Source organism: Accipiter gentilis, chromosome 7, assembly GCF_929443795.1.
Source record: "Accipiter gentilis chromosome 7, bAccGen1.1, whole genome shotgun sequence".
Taxonomy (NCBI): Eukaryota; Metazoa; Chordata; class Aves; order Accipitriformes; family Accipitridae; genus Astur; species Astur gentilis.
This window is the reverse complement of record NC_064886.1, coordinates 15846713-15864129: the sequence shown is the minus strand read 5'-3', so window position 1 is coordinate 15864129 and position 17417 is coordinate 15846713. Positions and strand designations below refer to the sequence as shown.

The following is a 17417-nucleotide window of genomic DNA, read 5'->3' as shown; positions in this document are numbered from 1 at the left end:
GACAATTAAAGAAACCCAAAGCCAAGCTTGGCATTCAAACACCCTCTTTGTGCTTGGAGTGTTTACTAAGCAGCAGACACACAGTACCACACTGTGCCTTTCCCACATGCTACTGCTCTCAAAATGCCCTGATGATCTTATTTCTTCTTTCCTAGTAATCACTTATTCCAAAACTGTCAAAACCAGAAGGCATAAAAACACTGGGTAAGTAGAATCCACTTTCCTGAACACCCTATCTGCTTATCAATCCTTACTTACGCTCACCATACAACTCCCTACCCTTTCTTCCCACCAGTCTGGCACACTGGAGGGGACTGGGGGAAGAAGGACAGTCTGTTCTTAAACTGTGACAAACTCTTACAGGCCAGATAGTGATAAGTTAGCTGAAAAGGGGATTTTCCTGAAACCAGGAAAGGGGATATAAGGAGCTAAGAAACACACGTCTGTCCAGAGACCCAAATCCTGTTAAAACGTTCCTTTCTTACCGGCAACATCAAACAAACCCAGCAACAGGTAGTTTCAAAAGAACAAATGCTGTCAGCTGGCACTGAAAGTCCCAAACTTCAGATTATTGGGGGCTGGGAAAGCACTCAGAGAAATGTCCCTGCCATGCTGAATCAGGACCTCGATAACTACAGAAGAGGTGCTAGAGCCCTGTGACTCAGCCCATCCAATCTTCCTCCCCACAGGCCAAAGGGGAAGGCCAAGACCAAATCACTGAAGCACAAGTGACACTCCTTCATCTGCAGCTGTGGAAAACAGGGATACATATTCAGCACAGACCTTCTGGCTCAGCAGGCTTCCCTGCCTAAAGAATGCCATGCTGAATGCCGTAATGTCTGCAGAGAATAAATTTCTACTCCAGTTCTGAGATAATGACAAAAGTTTAAACAAAGACTCAATAATCATATGTTCCCATTCGAATCAAGTGGGCTGAAAACCTGGTTTTACTCAGCAGGTTGTACAAGGCCCACTATGACAGTTAGAGGAGTCATCCACCCACCCACGCATGCTATTAGCCTGTCCACATGGACAGGATGAGCAGCAAAGCAAGAAGGAAAAAGAATTTCAGTAGGTGATTTAATCCACTACCTGCATGTTTGTGAGGATGCTGGAGACTTCGCTGGCCCTGGGAGCTGTTTCCTTGTTGTAAGAAAAGGGCTGCACCTTTCACCATGAAAAAGCTCTCGCTTAGGCTAGAAAACAAACGACAGAGGAAGTCAACTGAAAGGAAATATCAGCAAAGTGCATGCTCAGGACTGTACGCCTAGGGAAGGAAGGGCTTCCCCTCACTAAAACATAGTAGGATTTTGCCATGAGAAGCTGTTCCCAAAGTTTGATCCTGCCACTTGCATGGCATGGCTCCAGGATTATTCATGGATTATTCATGTGTCATTTTCCACCAATATTTTATTATTTGGCCATTGCAGGAGATACTTGCCTGAGCTGTCATGGGCTGGAAATGACTTTATCATTTGATTATCATATTCTGCAACTTAAAACAGTAGAGGGTAAGACTTTTTACAGGCTTATAGACCTGTAAAATGACTGAAGATCAGGTTCCGAGTCAATCAGTTTCTACCAATTTCAGTTCCTGAGATTTCTTTGGAATGCAAAAACAAGAACATGCAACTATAAACTGCCTGCAGATTTAAAGAGGAAAGGAGGGGCAGACAAAACCCACGCATCACAAGAGAAAGGAAACTCCACTGAAACCTCAGGGGAAAAAACAACCGACACAATAGCAAAGATTTTGCTTTGCTCTGGCTAGATACAGCCATCCTGCAAAATACTACTGATAAGAAGGCAGGTCGCAGTGTGTGCAAATACATAACGATACTTCCACAGAGTCAACTGACATACAGGCCCCAGAACACAACTGAAAAGAAGGCTGAACAAAATCAGTAGTTACAGTAAGCACCAGCACAAGCCTAATTACATAGTACCATAATGCACTTGCGAGCATTTTAGAAATAGACTTGGACATAAGCGGCAAAGTTAGCATTTCCCACAAGGCTGAAAATCAACATCTACTAAGCTACCTTTTAGTTGCCACAGTAACTGCTTACACTGCATTTCCTACACCGCTCAAAACATCACAAGAGACATTCCTTGTTACAAAGCCCAATTTTCTGCCGCCCTACACTTCCAAACATAGATCATCATTAATTACTGTCTGCTATCTACTAAATATAAATGCTCCATTATGAGGTTGCACTACACGGGAGTTACTTACGCTAGAGAAAGTGATCCCACAGGAGTTACTACTCCCAGTACTCATCTATTCTGTACTTTATCTGGGGTCTTTGCCTTTGGGCAGAAGTGAGCACTAATGCTCCATTCTACCTTAGTGTTTTTGTGAAGACAGACATGAATTTCATGTCTTTTCAGCTTTTGCTGCAAGTTCAGCTTTTTCCTTCCCTGAGAACACAGCCAAGGTTCCCAGGCAAAGCTTCCTTATTTTTCAACTGAATCTTCAAGGTGCAAAATTCCAAGAAAAATCTGGATCAGTTTAAATTTGATATTTCAGCTGCTTTTAAAAAGTGAACTAAAATTTTCGCCTAACTTCCAGGCTCCACAAGTCATATATCAGATCAATAAAATGCCAGCAGGACAACTGCACTCCAATTAAAACAAGCTTTTCTCCATTTACACTCCCACAGTATTCTAGCACTCACCACTCACTTCGCTAGCAAGTTGTGTCTGAACAGGAGCCATGCAGAGTTTGCTTGTGATCCGAAACGCCAGCTCTGTTCTGCCTGGCACACAGGCTAATGGCAAGAACTTCTGCAGATGGGAATTTGGTTCATTCCATAAGTGAGCCAGGAAGAGTCTTGTTTCCTTTGCACACCAGATCTCACAGGAAAGCGTTAAAAAAGGCCAGACATTACACAAAAGCAGCGACACCAACACCACGTATAGGATATTCAGCTAGATACTAGCTTCACGCATACTCATCTTTTTTCAGCAAGAGGAAGGGAATGGCTAGGTAACTAACACACACAGAGACAGTTCACAGTATTCCTGTCCCAAGAATTTTGGGAAACATTTCTTTAGGAAAGTGAAAAAATATCCCAAAGGATATTCTTTTATCCCTAATAAAGTACTGCCTGAGATTTCTACAGCAGGAAAACCCTTGGAAGAGACAGAGCTCCTTCCCAAAGGCATTGGTAACTCCTGCTCCGATGGTTCATCTCACCTGACGTTCTCCTCTCTTGCATCCAGGAAATCTTTTACAATAAAGCAGAATGTTGCCAGTTGCAAGCAAAGGAGAAAGCTGCGTTGCACGAGCAGAAAGTGATTGCAGGAAAAGGACGACCCACATAGCAAAATTTTTGTCACCATGTATTCATCTGCATGGAAACGAACTGGAAAGCTAAGCCAAAGAACCTGTTAAGAACAAGATTTCTTTTTTAATTTAAATGTTTGTTTCCTAAACTGCACACTAACCTTACAAAGCACGGTTTGCCATGACTCGAACTGCCTGTACCTCCCCAGCACTACCCGCGCTCCCCGATTTCCACATTAGCTCCCATTTCCATACAACCAGCACGGTGCTGTACAGAGGTAACACATCCAACTGCCTCTCTGCAAAAGCTATTTTACACCATAACAAAACAGCAACATTACCCAACACTGTCCCTTATCTCCGCTCTAGGAACGCTTTTTGGTCTCAGTCACTTCATACAACTGCTCTAAAAAGACAGTTAACAAAATAAAAGGGAGAAAAAGGCAAGGCACAATATTCCAACCCAGTTTTAGAAACCCCTTTTAAATCCTGCGGTTCCTGTAAACAACTAAAACTCCAGCCTTTTTTAAAAAATCTCCTAAAGAACAGAGAAATCCTATCATTAAAGAATATCCCCAACTTTTGACCCTCAGCAGCAGTGATAAATGCTCTAGTAAGCAGCATTTGTTAGCAGCATAAAAACGAGTGGCTTATACATACTAATTTGGACTGGTTTTCTTTGAACAGCAGAAGCATTGTGCTGGCCCAAGAGTCAGACAGAAGTCAGTAAATTCAAAAAGATTCATAACTAGCTGTAAAACTCACATCCTTTTGCTTCTAAACCCATAAAAAAGAAAAGAAAATAAGGAAAAGAAAAGGTTGACCGTATATTCTGTGCGGAGCAGAGAAATCGTGTCTGTTGATGCTACCCAGGAACTGGATGACTTTTACAGAACACTGTGTCTTCCACTGATATCCTGGCTTGAAAAAGCACTTGTCCTAACATATCCTGATGAAAGAGGGCCATTCAAGAGGGGAAAAAACCAGCTGAGGCTCGTCTAATCATTCCCTCCTCCAGACTTGTTTGTTTGCTTCCTCCCGCATGCTCTGAAGGCAACGCAGCGCCTATCAGCAACCACAAAGTGAAGCAGCCCGTCGCTGTAGAAAGTCAGGACTAGATAAAAAGCATCGTATCTACTAATACCTGTTTGTTTCTTTACAATTAAACCACTGCATGCCACCACTGTAATATACATATGACAAAGGCATCAGCTGTCAAATTAAAATACTTCTTCACTTACTGTACAGCTACCACGGTTTGATTTTCGGAGTGACTCACAAGTTACTGAGCTACTGAATGAGGAAGTCTTTCAGGTGGCTTGGAATTTATTTCTTAGGAGCCAGCTACAACCAAATTCACTGAAGACTTGTTTCTTACAGACCCCTGACTAGTTCTTTCTCTAGGCTTAAACCATAATGACATACTCACGTTTCACCAGTACCACTAGGCTAACCAAGGGGAAAAGCAGCTTTCTGTTCAATTTTCACCCAGCCCAACTGGCATGCACAACAGAAACCACCCATTCCCTGGATGCCCTTCCAGGAATCCTGACCAGCACAGCTACTTTACAGGAGTTACTCCAGGCTCTCAAATAAACACAGAGCCCACGAGTTTTTTCACAGCCCCAGGACCCGGGTGCTCCCGGGTGCTCCAGTACAGCTGCAGACCAGTCCTCCTTCCACTCCATAACCTCAGCTTACCAAACCAATGGCATTAACCCCCTAAGACAGGTAAAAACCTATGCTTACAAGCATCTGGGAAATGCCAAGAGTATCAGCAGGAGGGTACAGACAGCTACAGTGCTTTGCTGTCCATAAAGCTGGGGTCCTTCTGCACCCATAGGGATGGCACCCAGTGGCTGGCAAGGAGAGGGTACTTAATGGCCACAGCACCGCTGGGAGCAGGCTCCAGTGCCTCTTGCTTCACTGTCCCCTGCTCCATCCGTTGGCTCCACGCTGCTCAACTTGAAAAGGAAATATTTCTTCCCCTTTGGGAAAGCTCCAGAAGAGCGTGGCTGCAACACACATCAATTACATTTCAAGTTGCTTAAGAACACAATAGGCAGTGCCTTTTAAACGTTACAAAATGCCACCCCTTGAGTCCACAAATGCCAATAACCAATCTGTTAAAAATACTGCGTTTTGGAACAAGAGACAGAGCTGCTCGTGTTACTGGACAGAGCGAGCTGGAAGCCAGCTGCCAGTCGCAGAACAATTTTCCCTAAGCTGTTTGCTTTGCCATTGTGGCTCAGGCTGTGGCACATCCCAGGAAGAAACCTTGTATGCCTCGGGTATTCGAGTTCCCTGGTTTAATGGGAAATCTCATATAAGACGTAATCATCTTGCAGGATACAAGAAAACAATCTACTAATGTATCTTACAGCTACATAACTCATCTCAAAATAAATATCCATACACAGAAGTTAGTAGAGAGAAAACCACTTTCCCTGGGAAGACACAGCCAAGCCTGAGGTTGATTCAACAGTCTCTTGCTAGTCTAAGAATTAAAAAATAGTATAACACTAAAAGAGGCAGAACACAGAAACATCAGAGTTTGCATCTGGCCAGGTATCCCTGCTGCTCCCAGAACTGCCATGGGATCACTCGGTGCATGGCATGCCAAAGGAGCCTGGCTTATCACCACACCCGCAATGACCCTCGGTATTTCTGGGGCAACAATGAACTTGTTCTCTTTGTGTTTGCTGCTGATCACAACTGAGCAGCCCATTCAGTGCAAGTGCTGTTCAGATCTGCTTGCTTACAGCTCTACTCTTAGAGCATACTTTAGTGCTGAGTTCATGTAGTGAACAAGAGCAGGCTTCCACTCTGCCTGGCTTCGCTTTGCATTTTCCCCAGGGATATGGACAGCCACGCACAGCCAGAGGCAGGTCCAAGGGCAGGGAGCTCAGGGAGGAGTGAGGGGAGCTGCTCCTCGCACACCCAGGCACAGACTGTCCTCAGGAGCAGCCCAGCACCACCTGAGGACCAAAGCATGTGTACCTCATGGGTCTCAAAAGCTTGCTTCAGCTAATATTCGGAGCTCACCTCTGCCTGGCCGTTACATTGAAGTTATATCCTGCTCTCCCAAAGACATATTTCAGATGCCCTTTCAAGATACGTGCTCCACCTGAAGCTTTCTCTGTTTCTATTTAACCTTTCATCTTGAGCAAATCTCACGTTGTTGACCTGTCATGTGCTTGTGCAGCTTGGGCGCAGAGCTCTATGTTCCAGAAAAGCTCTGCAATGAAGCCTGCCCAGGCACATCATGCTCTCCGGGCACTAAATCTCTGTCAAATTAAGTTTCTTAATTTCCCCCTCATTAATGGAACAAAACGTACACGTGGTGCGGAGGCAGAGAAGGTCATCTATCCATCAGGGCTGAGCCAAAACACTCAGGGGACAGCCACGGCCTCTGGGCTCATCTGACAGCAGACTGCCCAGGCAGCAGCGTTGGAGCAGGATCATGCCCTCACCTGAGCATCCAGCAATGCCATGGTTAGGAGCAGGCACGCTTATCCTGCCTTTCCTACCCACTGCATGCAGACCTCTCCCCATGCCCAAAGGAGCTGCCCTCCTGCAACCAGGTCTGTGTTTTGGGTAAAAACCCCCAAACCAAAACAATATTCGCTTCTCTCAAAATTGGTCACAATTTTACAAAGGCATGAACGTGGTAGTACCTCCCGCTTCCTTGGGTTTTATGGCATCTTCTGCTCAAAACGTTTCCAAACTGATGAGGTGAGGAAAAAACAGGCGCCTCAAGCTCCACAAAATTAAACACACTTCCCTTTTCCACAGCTCCTTTGATAAGGAGGAAGAGAACAGATTTCCCCCCCACCCCTTTTCTTCCCCACTGTTTTCTGCTCAGTCTGGAAAAAGCCCAGCCATCTCAAGGCAATTAAGCAAGAACACAAAACACAACCCCAGAGAGTGGGCTTCTCCGGTGCACCTCTCTGCCACAGCTCGGGGACCGAGCCAGTCCTGTCGGATGCTCCCGCAGCCTGGCCAGGCCCTTGACGTGCCAGAGGGTGGATTTTAAGACAGGGCACTGCTGTGGCGAGCCAGAAGGCCATCACGCAGTCATACCGAAATAGCAACATAAACTAAACTGGAAACGAGCACATCAAATAGAAAGGAAGATGTGGGGAGAGAAATAGCAGGAAGACAAGACGGCAGCTGCGCGGCCCCTGCTTCCCAAGCCAAGCTGACAATTAAAGCACGCTGAATGCTTGCTTTGGCTTGATAGGAGGCACATCAGATAACACTTCCTGACCAAGAAAGGGGCCTTCAGAAGGGGTCTGAGCAACACAAAACAAGGGAAAAATGAACTTCAAAGCTACTCCCTCACATGCTACTGTAGGACCTGAGAAAGAGAAATGGGAACCTTTAAAAGCAGCAACAGCAGGTCATTTCTCATGCTTTTAAAAAAAGTACTTAGTGTGTTTCCAAGTGGCTTTTGCTCTGTTTCACACACCAATCACGCAGAGTCCAGTGCCACAGAAAGATTAAATGAAACGTAAAGGAATCACCTTTACAAATATACCCAAGAATATCACCACAACCATCCCTGCTTAACTCAACATGGAGCAGGTTGCCACGCAGAGAGACAAGCAAAGCACTCCCCATGGAAAGTCCCAGTTTCAACACATGCAATGCTGTTTTAAAACAAAGTGCTATCGCATACGCACATAGACTTTGTGATATGCTGATAAACTGACCTGGGATCAGAATTGCAGGTGCCCAACACACCTGCTAAAGTCAACAAGAGCTGCTAGCATCACTTTGATTGCGGTGCTCTACCTCTGCCAAAATCTCTGCAGCTATCTTCAGGGTAACTTTTGGAAATGTTTGCCTTCTGAAATACTATTTTATTACCAAAAATGCAAGGCAGGAGAGCTCTTTCCATACTCATGGCTATGTTAGGGTGCAGCTTTGATGGGCTATAAAAAGCCATCACTCTCAGACTTCCTGAGCTGAAGACAAGTTACTCCAAGAAGAAACCCAAAACGTAAGCTGTGAACCACAGCAAGGTCTGATGTTCCTTTAGACACACGGAGAACATCTCCCCTTCCTCAGACACAATAGAGGCACCATCACACAATGCCAAAAGTTGCTTGCAAGTGGGTCAGGCAGCAGCCCCCACTGAGGGGGGTGTGTTGTAATGCCTCCCTGCAGGGGAAAACGTCTCCCCATCTATTTCAAAGCAGAGCGAGATGGTCAGGCAGGCAGGCAGGAAGACCCGGCAGGCTTCGCTCTCAAAAGGGGAGTCTGAGCATGCATTGTTCAGCTGAAAGGCGTGGGCCACATCCACAACGCAAGAATGCTAAGAAGGGTTGGAGACACTGCAGGCCATTCACAGCGCCAGATACAAACGCTCCTCGAGCACAAAGACAAAAAAGAAAAAAATGAAATCAATCATGAAGCCCACAAAAGCTAATTTCCTAACATAAATAGACTGCTGATGATGTGCCTCCAGCCGCTCCCGCACACCGGGTGAGTGATGCATCGGGCTTGAGCAGCGATCGCCCCAGCTCCTCACGGAGCTGAACTGGGGCAGCCGTGTGTACCCCACGCTGGGGTGGCACACAGCTCCGAGGGCAAAGCACGACCCAGGCTGTGCCTGCAGGCAACGCAGGAGCAGCTCTGATAAACCATCCAAGAGAAAGGGCAGGAAGAGGGAAGCAAACAAATTAGCAGGATTGTTCCCTGTTCCAGCAGACTTGTGCAAAATAAGTTAGCAGAACAGCTCCCAAATGGCCAGGAAAGAAAATTCTAGGAATCCCTAGTACTTGGATGGTGAAAAGCCAAATAAAATAAGAGATTGTTTCACAAGCAAAAAGAAATCCTTTTTGCTCATCCCATTAATCGCAGAGTTCAAAAAGGCACGAGGCTGATCACAGCACCATCCAGCTATGTGATGTGCTTGGAACGGTTTGAATCGCAACGAGCATTTCTGAGATTCCCACTGAAACATGATGTCATTTTTGTGATAGCCGCTGTCTCAGGAGGCCAGGGCCAGATCCTCTCCGAACCCCAGCCTGCATGACTGCCCATTCAATTGCTATAAAGAAACCTTTCTCTCACTCTTAGGAGAGGAGTATTAACCCTACAGAGACTCCCAGCATCCATGTCCCCAGCATGTGCCTGCGGACTGACCCCAGCCCTCTGCGGCATCCCCACGACCGCCCACCCTGCGGTGAGGGCTGAGCAATACTTCTCCATAAAGCTACACGGAGTGGCTCACGCTTGCCTAGGCTCAGGGACTCAAAGGGCAAGGCTAGGGAAGGTGGCAACCAACACAGGAAAGCACAAGAGGCATATACAGAGGTCCCAGCATTAGCAACAACATGGTTTTCCAGCCTAGTGCACCCTCTGCCATGCAGCATCCTGGTGGTCTGAGGGAAGCTGGCTATTCCCAAAACACTGGCTCCTTTCTCTGCCCACATTAAAAGACGCAAAAGACAGCCTCTGTTTTCCTACAAGTCGCTTTTTTTGGCTGTTGTTGTTACCATGTTATTGCCATAGCTGTTCTGTGACCACAGTTGGGGAGGAGGACAGACCACAAGCCTGGGAGTGCCAGGAAGGTGTCTCAGAGCCATGGTCCAAGCTAAAGGAGAGGTGGGATGACGCCGGCCCCCAGGGTCCTGCCATGGAGGGCACATCAAAGGCAAAGCCTCATGCCCACACTCCTGGGCAGGAGCCGATCCTGCTCCCATCCTCCTCCCCAGCCAAGCTGTCGGCACATCGGCCGATCCTCCTGCATTCCTCCCGTCAACTCATTGTTTTAATCCTTTAAACTATTTTACTAAGTCACCCCACTTCACCCACTCAGCAGTGTCTCCCGGAGACAGGCCAGAGAAACAAGTGGAAACTCTCCAACGGCGCCACTGAAAAAAAGAAAAGGAAGGTGAATAACAGTTTCAAGGATCAAGAAAGCAGCTTCCAAGCGGTGTGCGTGAAGGTCAGCCAGGACACAGACAACAGCACAGGCAGGATGACTGAGAACCCTACAGGCAGTGGGGGCATAGCAACCCAAAAAATAGCTTAGCTGCTGGGTTTCAGAATGACTCCAAAAAAGGCAGCAGAGACCAGGGAGTACTTGACACATTGGTAATGTGTAAAAACAAAATAAAATAAATCTAGATGGATCATGTGGAGTAAAAGCAGAGTGAGAAAAGTTCTAGCTCAACCCTGACACCCCCTCTAGTGTTTAGCTAGACCGCAGCCTGCCTTCCCAGCTGCCCAAAGGGTACACAGCCAGCACCCCAGAAATAGGGATACTGCCAGCCAGAGGCACAGCTACCTCAAGACAGAAAACTGTTGGTAAAAACCTCAGGATTATCCTTCTTTTTCCCCTCCACTCCAAACTCATATTTTACAATCAGAATCAGTACTGCAGAGAGAAGCAGACATCCATAGTCCAAGAAGTTTTACAGGGCTGGGAGGGAGATGCCCACACACAGGCACGCTGCGAGCAGCCCCACAAGCAGCAGGTCTCCACAGGGATGCCAGTGTTGGATGTGACCGTTTGGAAGTCAGACAGGGCAAACAAGCAACCTGGCAGCTTTCCCGAAAATCTGAAAGGGACATTTTGTCCCATTCCCTGCATTTGGATGCCTTGGCCCCCAGTGCTAAGCCCCAGAGGTTTTCTGCCCAGCGGTCAGCAGCACACCGCCACAGATCCCCCAGCAGCTGCCTTCACTAGTGATTCTTGCAGTAAGGATTTCTTCAAGAAACATAGGTGAGCTGGTGTGGTTTTGGCATGTTTGTGAGTTTGGAGAGTCCCTCTGCACTGGGTCTCTGTGCTAATGAGATAAGCGTCAGGCACACACTCCGGGTCCTACAAGAAATGTTATGTCAGTACTGGGACTTTGGGGAAGGGTTTGGTGCAACGAGCAATACCTTGACATACCAATGGCGAGGAGCTGCTGAGGTGGGTACAAACACACAGCACACCAGCTGCTCCGCTGGCATGGTTTGTGTTCCTGCTCCTGTCCCAGGAAGGACACAGGGAAACCTACCCCTCTTGTGGCAAAAGATAACCCTTTGCACTGGCTGCAAGGGGAAGATGTCTGTGCACACGAGCAGCTCCAGCAAAGCCGTTAACCACTGTCAGTTCACACCCTGGTTATGGACATTTATACCTCACATTACACAGAGCTGATGCACAGCTGTCCAGGCTGCACAAGCTCAACACCGCTGACTTCTGCCTGAACTGCAACTCCAAAAACTTTCAGAGAGGGAATGCAAGCTCTGAAGAGTCCTTCTGATCCTAGATAAACCTAAACAACTAATGGATACAGTTTGCATCCTAATCCATTTGAGGCTGGGCTTACTTTTGGCTTATTTTGCTTTCTGATTTTTTTGTGTAGCAGTAAAGTGATTCTGCATCAGGGATTCAAATGCTGCAGAGGGATACATAAATGTTTGGGAAATAAAAAACTCAACACTCTCTTCATTAAAAGTAAAGCTGTGAAGAATGCTATGAAGGCATTCTGTCCATTTCATGCTCTCCAAAAACATCTTAAGAGCATTTGTCAGGCAGACCACAGCTCTGATTTGTATGAGAAATCCCTGACTCGCAGATCTTGGCAACCGATTATCAAAGATTAAGGCATTTAAAAATCAAGAGGCATTTGGAACCAAAATATTTTTCTGACCCGGCTCTAACACCTAAATAAACAGTAACCACACTGGCCTTTTACAGAAAAAAAAATGTTCAGTGCAAAGCCAGTACTATTGATAACAGGGGCAGTTGTTCTGGTTTTTGCCAAACTGCTGCGGTTTCATGAAAAAAAAAAAAAAAAAAAAGGGGGGGGGGGGGGCAGGATTTATATATAATTCCAGAAAGGGTCTGCTCACCACATCTTCAAACTAGCAGGCCTCCTCCTGTTACTTTACCTACCTCCAAGTAAACTCCTCATTGCTCAACTTCAAGTCAGCAACAGTTTCCTGGAAAGGCCAGATCTGAAATAAGTGTCAAGTAAGAGCATGCTTCCTCGGCTCCATGGTCTTTGAATGTCCCACCACAAAATGTAAAGGCCTAATTATATCTCCATCGGCTTCCACAGCCACACCTACGGGCCAGAAAGCTACTGAGGGTCACAAGCCTGTGAATTTGCCTCCCCATTGTATGGAGCACGCTAAGGCAGGATGCTGCAGCCTTGCCAGGATGTGATTCAGCGTCCTGTTTTGAACAGTTAATAAAGTCAGCAACTTCTGCCCCAAGATCTCCCACCAAAAAACTGGGAGACAATAAATACTGCAGCGAGCTGGATTTGTCAAGTATGCAATGAGCTACTGTCCCCACAAATAAATCCTCAAGACAGCAGCCCCAGTGTACCCCCAGCCCCGTGTGCCTTCCCAGTACCATAAACACGGCCACTCAAAGCTGCGGATACAAGCCATTCACTCAATGCTGCCTCCAGAAAAACAGGCTCATAAATCCCTAAAAAAAGTTAAAGATCAACGTGTTAATAATAGTTATTGTATATTGTATTTTAATGCACCAAAAAAGTGTAACATATAAACATCCCCAGTTGTGGCAGGCACTCAGTGCAGCACAGAAGGAGAGCTGTGCTGAGCAAACACACAGCTGCACAGAGAAGAGCCTGAACAGCAGGCTGGAATTGCATTCGCTCTTCGAGTTTCCATACTGCAGAAGCCAGCCTTAGCACCATCGAGGAATCTGGTTCATTACAGTGATTTTAATCAAGCAGCCTCCTTCTAATGAGTCCTGTGGTGTGTGCCAGAATCATAGAACCCTTTAGGTTGGAAAAGACCTTTAAGATCATGGAGTCCAACCGTTAACCTAACACTGCCAAGTCCACCACTAAACCATGTCCTTAAGCACCACATCTACATGTCTTTTAAATCCCTTCAGGGACAGTGACTCAACCTCTTCCCTGGGCAGCCTGTTCCAGTGCTTGACAACTCTTTCAGTGAAGAGATTTTTCCTAATACCCAATCTAAACCTGATGATGCTCTGTAAAGAGTTTTTCTGCAGCAATTACTCATCCTGTTGATCATGGAGCTGCAAAGGCAGTTTTCATCAGCCTGAGGGCTCCAACTAATTCCTGCAGTGAACGCAAAACCAAGTCAGACCAATGCCCAGTGTAACTCCACTACCTTCAAAAGAGAAAATTACCTTACTTCATTAAACTACAACAAAAAAGCAGTAACTAAAGGAATTGTAGAGCTGGTTATCAAACCAGCATGGCGGAGCATGTTTGTTCCCGACTAGGTGATCACACAAAACACAAAGGCAAGTAAGTGAGGTGGAAAGCCAGGGGGACTTGGTGCCTTCTACACATCACAAACAGCCACAGGTTCCTCAGAGCTCAAAAGCTGTATGACTCTTACAACTGAAAGCTTTTAATGCTGAATAAAACCAAACAGACCTAACGCTTTACTCTGAGTGTTTCAGAAGATGAGCTAATAGTCATCTGCCAGGCTGCAGATGGGAGAAAGGGGCTCGGGAACATTAAGTAACTTGGCAAGGTACACAGGATGGCATCAGCAGAGAGGGAGACCTCCAGTCTCCACTTCTTCCTCTACCACTTCTCTATTCAGCAGGGCATTGGATGCTCCAGGCAGCACTCTCAACACAGGTTCTCCACTTCACTCTCGGCTGTGGCCATGCAGCATGTAGAGAAGCAGCAGAGCAGCATATACCATTAAAAGACTCTGCAAACGTATACAAGTCTGATCCTGAAAACCCTTACCTTCCACAGCTGCTCTTGCCAGCTCTTAAAACTGGGTTTAGTGGTGCCAAGCAAGAACAGTTCTTTCCATAATGATCTTCAGGCCTGATCAGAGGCTGGAGACAACTAACTCCCAGGCTTTTCTGCAGCAGTTTGACCTCCATCCCTCTGCAGAAAGTGCCTGAAAACACTCACCTGGCCCTGTTTCTGACCACATTGAGGCTGTGATTGGAAAGCCAATAATGGCAAAGACTACAGAATGACTAGCTAAACAAACTTATTTGTGTTTGTAATTAAAACCAGTCATTATCTTGCTGCTTTTGCCAACCGCATCTGAGAAACAGCCAACACTCACAACACGACCAGCTTTGTAAAACATCTCCTTTGACTTGGTGCTGAAGAGCCAACCAACAGTGGTGAGTGATGAAAATCAATCGGGTTGCACCAAGAAGCAGCATAGGAAAAATTGCACATAACCCATTCTCCCAGAGCAGTCTGCTTGAAAAGAGCTCAGCACTGCTCTCAGTCTCCCCCGCACTTGATACCATCTTCTTTGAGGTTGCTCTGAGCTAAAAGAGCACAACATGGCTCTGTGATAAGTTGGCAGGTACTGTGCACACAAGGCTCATGTTGAACTCAGTGGACCCTGATCTTGTAAAACTTGAGGTTGTGCTTAACTCTAAGCTAATGCATACTCCCATGGACTTGATGTAACCATGCCAGCAGTTTTATTAAGATTTGGGTGAGATGTCTCAAGGTCCTGTAGGTGTACTGCATCATTAGAAAAAAAAAGGGATCAAGCCACAACATCCCATGGCTGATTGGCATTCAGGAAGGAAGATTTCAGCAGACACAGATAATGCAGAGAAACAGACCATGCAAGCTGTTGTCTGCACCAGCTGCACCAAGCCTGACTGGGCTGTTACATCTGAGTCTGTGCTCTTACTTTTTCTTCTGCTATGAATCTTTACCCATCGGAGAGCAAAACAGACTCCTGGCTGTCTTCTGGAAACAGTGTGGATGTTACCTTATTAAGGCTTCTGCAAAATTTTTGGTAAGTGAGAGAAAAGGAAGTCTTTAAAGCACATTAATGTCTAAGAAAACGCAGATAGCAACAGTATCTTTAAAAGAAAAGCTGAACCTAGAACACGTTCCCTCAGTCTATTTTAGAGTAGAACGTGTTTCTGGGAGAAAACAGAAACAAAGGCATTTTGGAATGACAGAAACCATAAGGAAGGTCTGCTGCTTTTAGACCAGAGAGCAGCAAGACATGCAGCTGGTTATAAAACCATGATACAGACCCATTCCTCCAAGAAAGAAAATCAGATAGCTCACATAACCAGATCCAACTATGCAGTCTCGAATGAAAATCCTGAAATTTTTTTGAATGAATGAAAATAATCTGTTCAGCAAGCAGATGAGCAAGTTATGTCATAAATGTGTAATAGCACATTCATCCTGTACCGATGAAACGCAGTTTGAGCTGGCAGCAAGATGGGGTCTTGTTTCCAACAACCCTCCCTTTTTCTAACCATTAGGATCTTTGAGGTCTGCAAAGTCAGGCAGTGGACTGCTGACCCCTGCACTCAGGGCACATGTGACAAAACACAGCTGTCACCTAAGTCTCCAACAAGGCTAGACCAGGATTTAAAGATTCACAAATATCATCATAGCCTGTTCCTGCAGTTTTTTCAGAGGAGACCTGAATTCAGCTGTTGGAGAAGCAGCACAATGAAGTTGAACAATTCTGCCACCCCATGGGCACCGGGTAAAGTCTCAGCGAATTGATCTGGAGCAGCTGCTGGCAGGAAGGAGACAGGATCTACCCACCTTCCTGCGAGAGAAGCTTCATTTATCATCTACGCTGTGTCCACACTTGCGCCACACATTTTCGTCAGTCCTTGGCGGTGTTTCCTTTTGAGTACAGCAAAGGATCTGCACAAGAGCCATTCTGTTCTTGAGGTCTATCTAGTAATTTAATTACCAGATTCTTATCCTGAAAATTGTGTACAGAAGAGCAGCCCCAAGAGACAGAAGGACAGAGGAAGCTCTTGGGATCTCAGTATCTCAAGTCAGTGCTGCAGCATTTTTCAGTGGCCAGCAGAAAAGTATCAGCCTTTAAGCCCAGTCTCACTACATCCACCCCCAGGATTGCTCTGGCCAGTGATGGATGCACATGCCTGGCTTGCAAAAAGGCCAGACAGACCAAAGGTAGCCACAAAACCAACGATGTCCCAGCGATTTATCTGTACATTCTCATTGAGTTCATTTGTAATGAAGAGGGATAAAGTTTTATTTCCTCTTTCAGCACAAGAACCAAATACACAAAAGAAGAGGCTATCATACTGCTTGGTTAAGTATTTTATATTTTTAATGCAACTAAAAAAGCACAAGAATTAAGGATGCATTGCTATTCATGACTTCAGTGGGCTCCTGCTTGAGCCCTGAATTGCACAATATGCCCATGACCAAGCTGGGAGCAGAACCAGGAATCCTGAATTTTGCTTTAACCAATATAAAATGCATTCCCCCAAAAATAAACTAACAAATTACATTACAAACTGCCACTAAATGCCCGCACACCAGAGACCACACAGCAACCAAATATACAATACTTCTGACCCACGTGCTTGCAAGCAGGACAGCCACCAAATGCCAGGCTTCCCAGAGTGGGCTGCAGTCATGACAAATCCCCTGGGGGACACAGAAATGGCAAGGCCTGACACTTTCCTACTCCGTAAAGAAGCACCTTTGCTTTTCTGCTCTCTGAGTTCACTTGCAGGGTAAAGACAGTCTATGCCCTAACATCCACTTGCTGCTCCCAAAACCAAAAGGTTAACCAGACTTCCAATCAACTCCACTTTGTCCTACTCTCAGTCTGTCACACTGAGACAGAAAACCCACTGCCACCAGCATCTCAGTTTTATATCTTTGCAATAATAAGTCTCAAAGCATAAAACAGGATGGAAACGACGAGATCGAACTCCAAGCAGCAGCACGAGTGGCTTTGCTCTTACCTAAACCCTGGATAATTAAAGTAGGAAGTAGTAACAAGGAGAAGAGACCAAGCCTGCTGAACCACTGTTTGTGTTTTTACACTTTATCTCTCAGATTGCAGTTTACAGGTTAGAGGGTAAGAGCTGTCTGCAACAGCTGGGTTTAGATTGAACAATCCACATAATTACTCAGAGCCCCATCAGGCCAGGGTCCCACCAAACTAGCTTTATCATTACTACTTCTGATCTCTGCACAATGTCAGCCAGAGAAGCTTGTCTCTTCTCCAGCGGGATATTTCAGCCCTTTCCTCCACCCCACCGTATGAAGAAAGTGGCTCTACACAACCCCAAATATCGAAGGAATCAAATTCCTGATGGTTAATACCCAGGAACGAGCAGAGCTCTCCCCTACCCACCCTAGAAGCATACCCC

At 46.0% G+C, this 17417-nt stretch overlaps 1 protein-coding gene across 11 annotated transcripts in view; it reads right to left on the bottom strand.

Annotated features, from left to right (window-relative positions):
• SSH1 (slingshot protein phosphatase 1) overlaps window positions 1-17417 on the bottom strand; it is a 37612-nt gene that overhangs the window by 14924 nt on the left and 5271 nt on the right. For 3 of the 11 annotated variants that reach the window (XM_049805185.1, XM_049805194.1, XM_049805197.1), the window contains exon 3: window positions 1093-1196. The exons of 1 other annotated variant lie outside the window; for it this stretch is intronic. In XM_049805185.1, the coding sequence (XP_049661142.1) occupies window positions 1093-1196 (104 nt within the window). 7 more of the 11 variants (XM_049805191.1, XM_049805190.1, XM_049805186.1 and 4 more) reach the window with 7 other exon arrangements.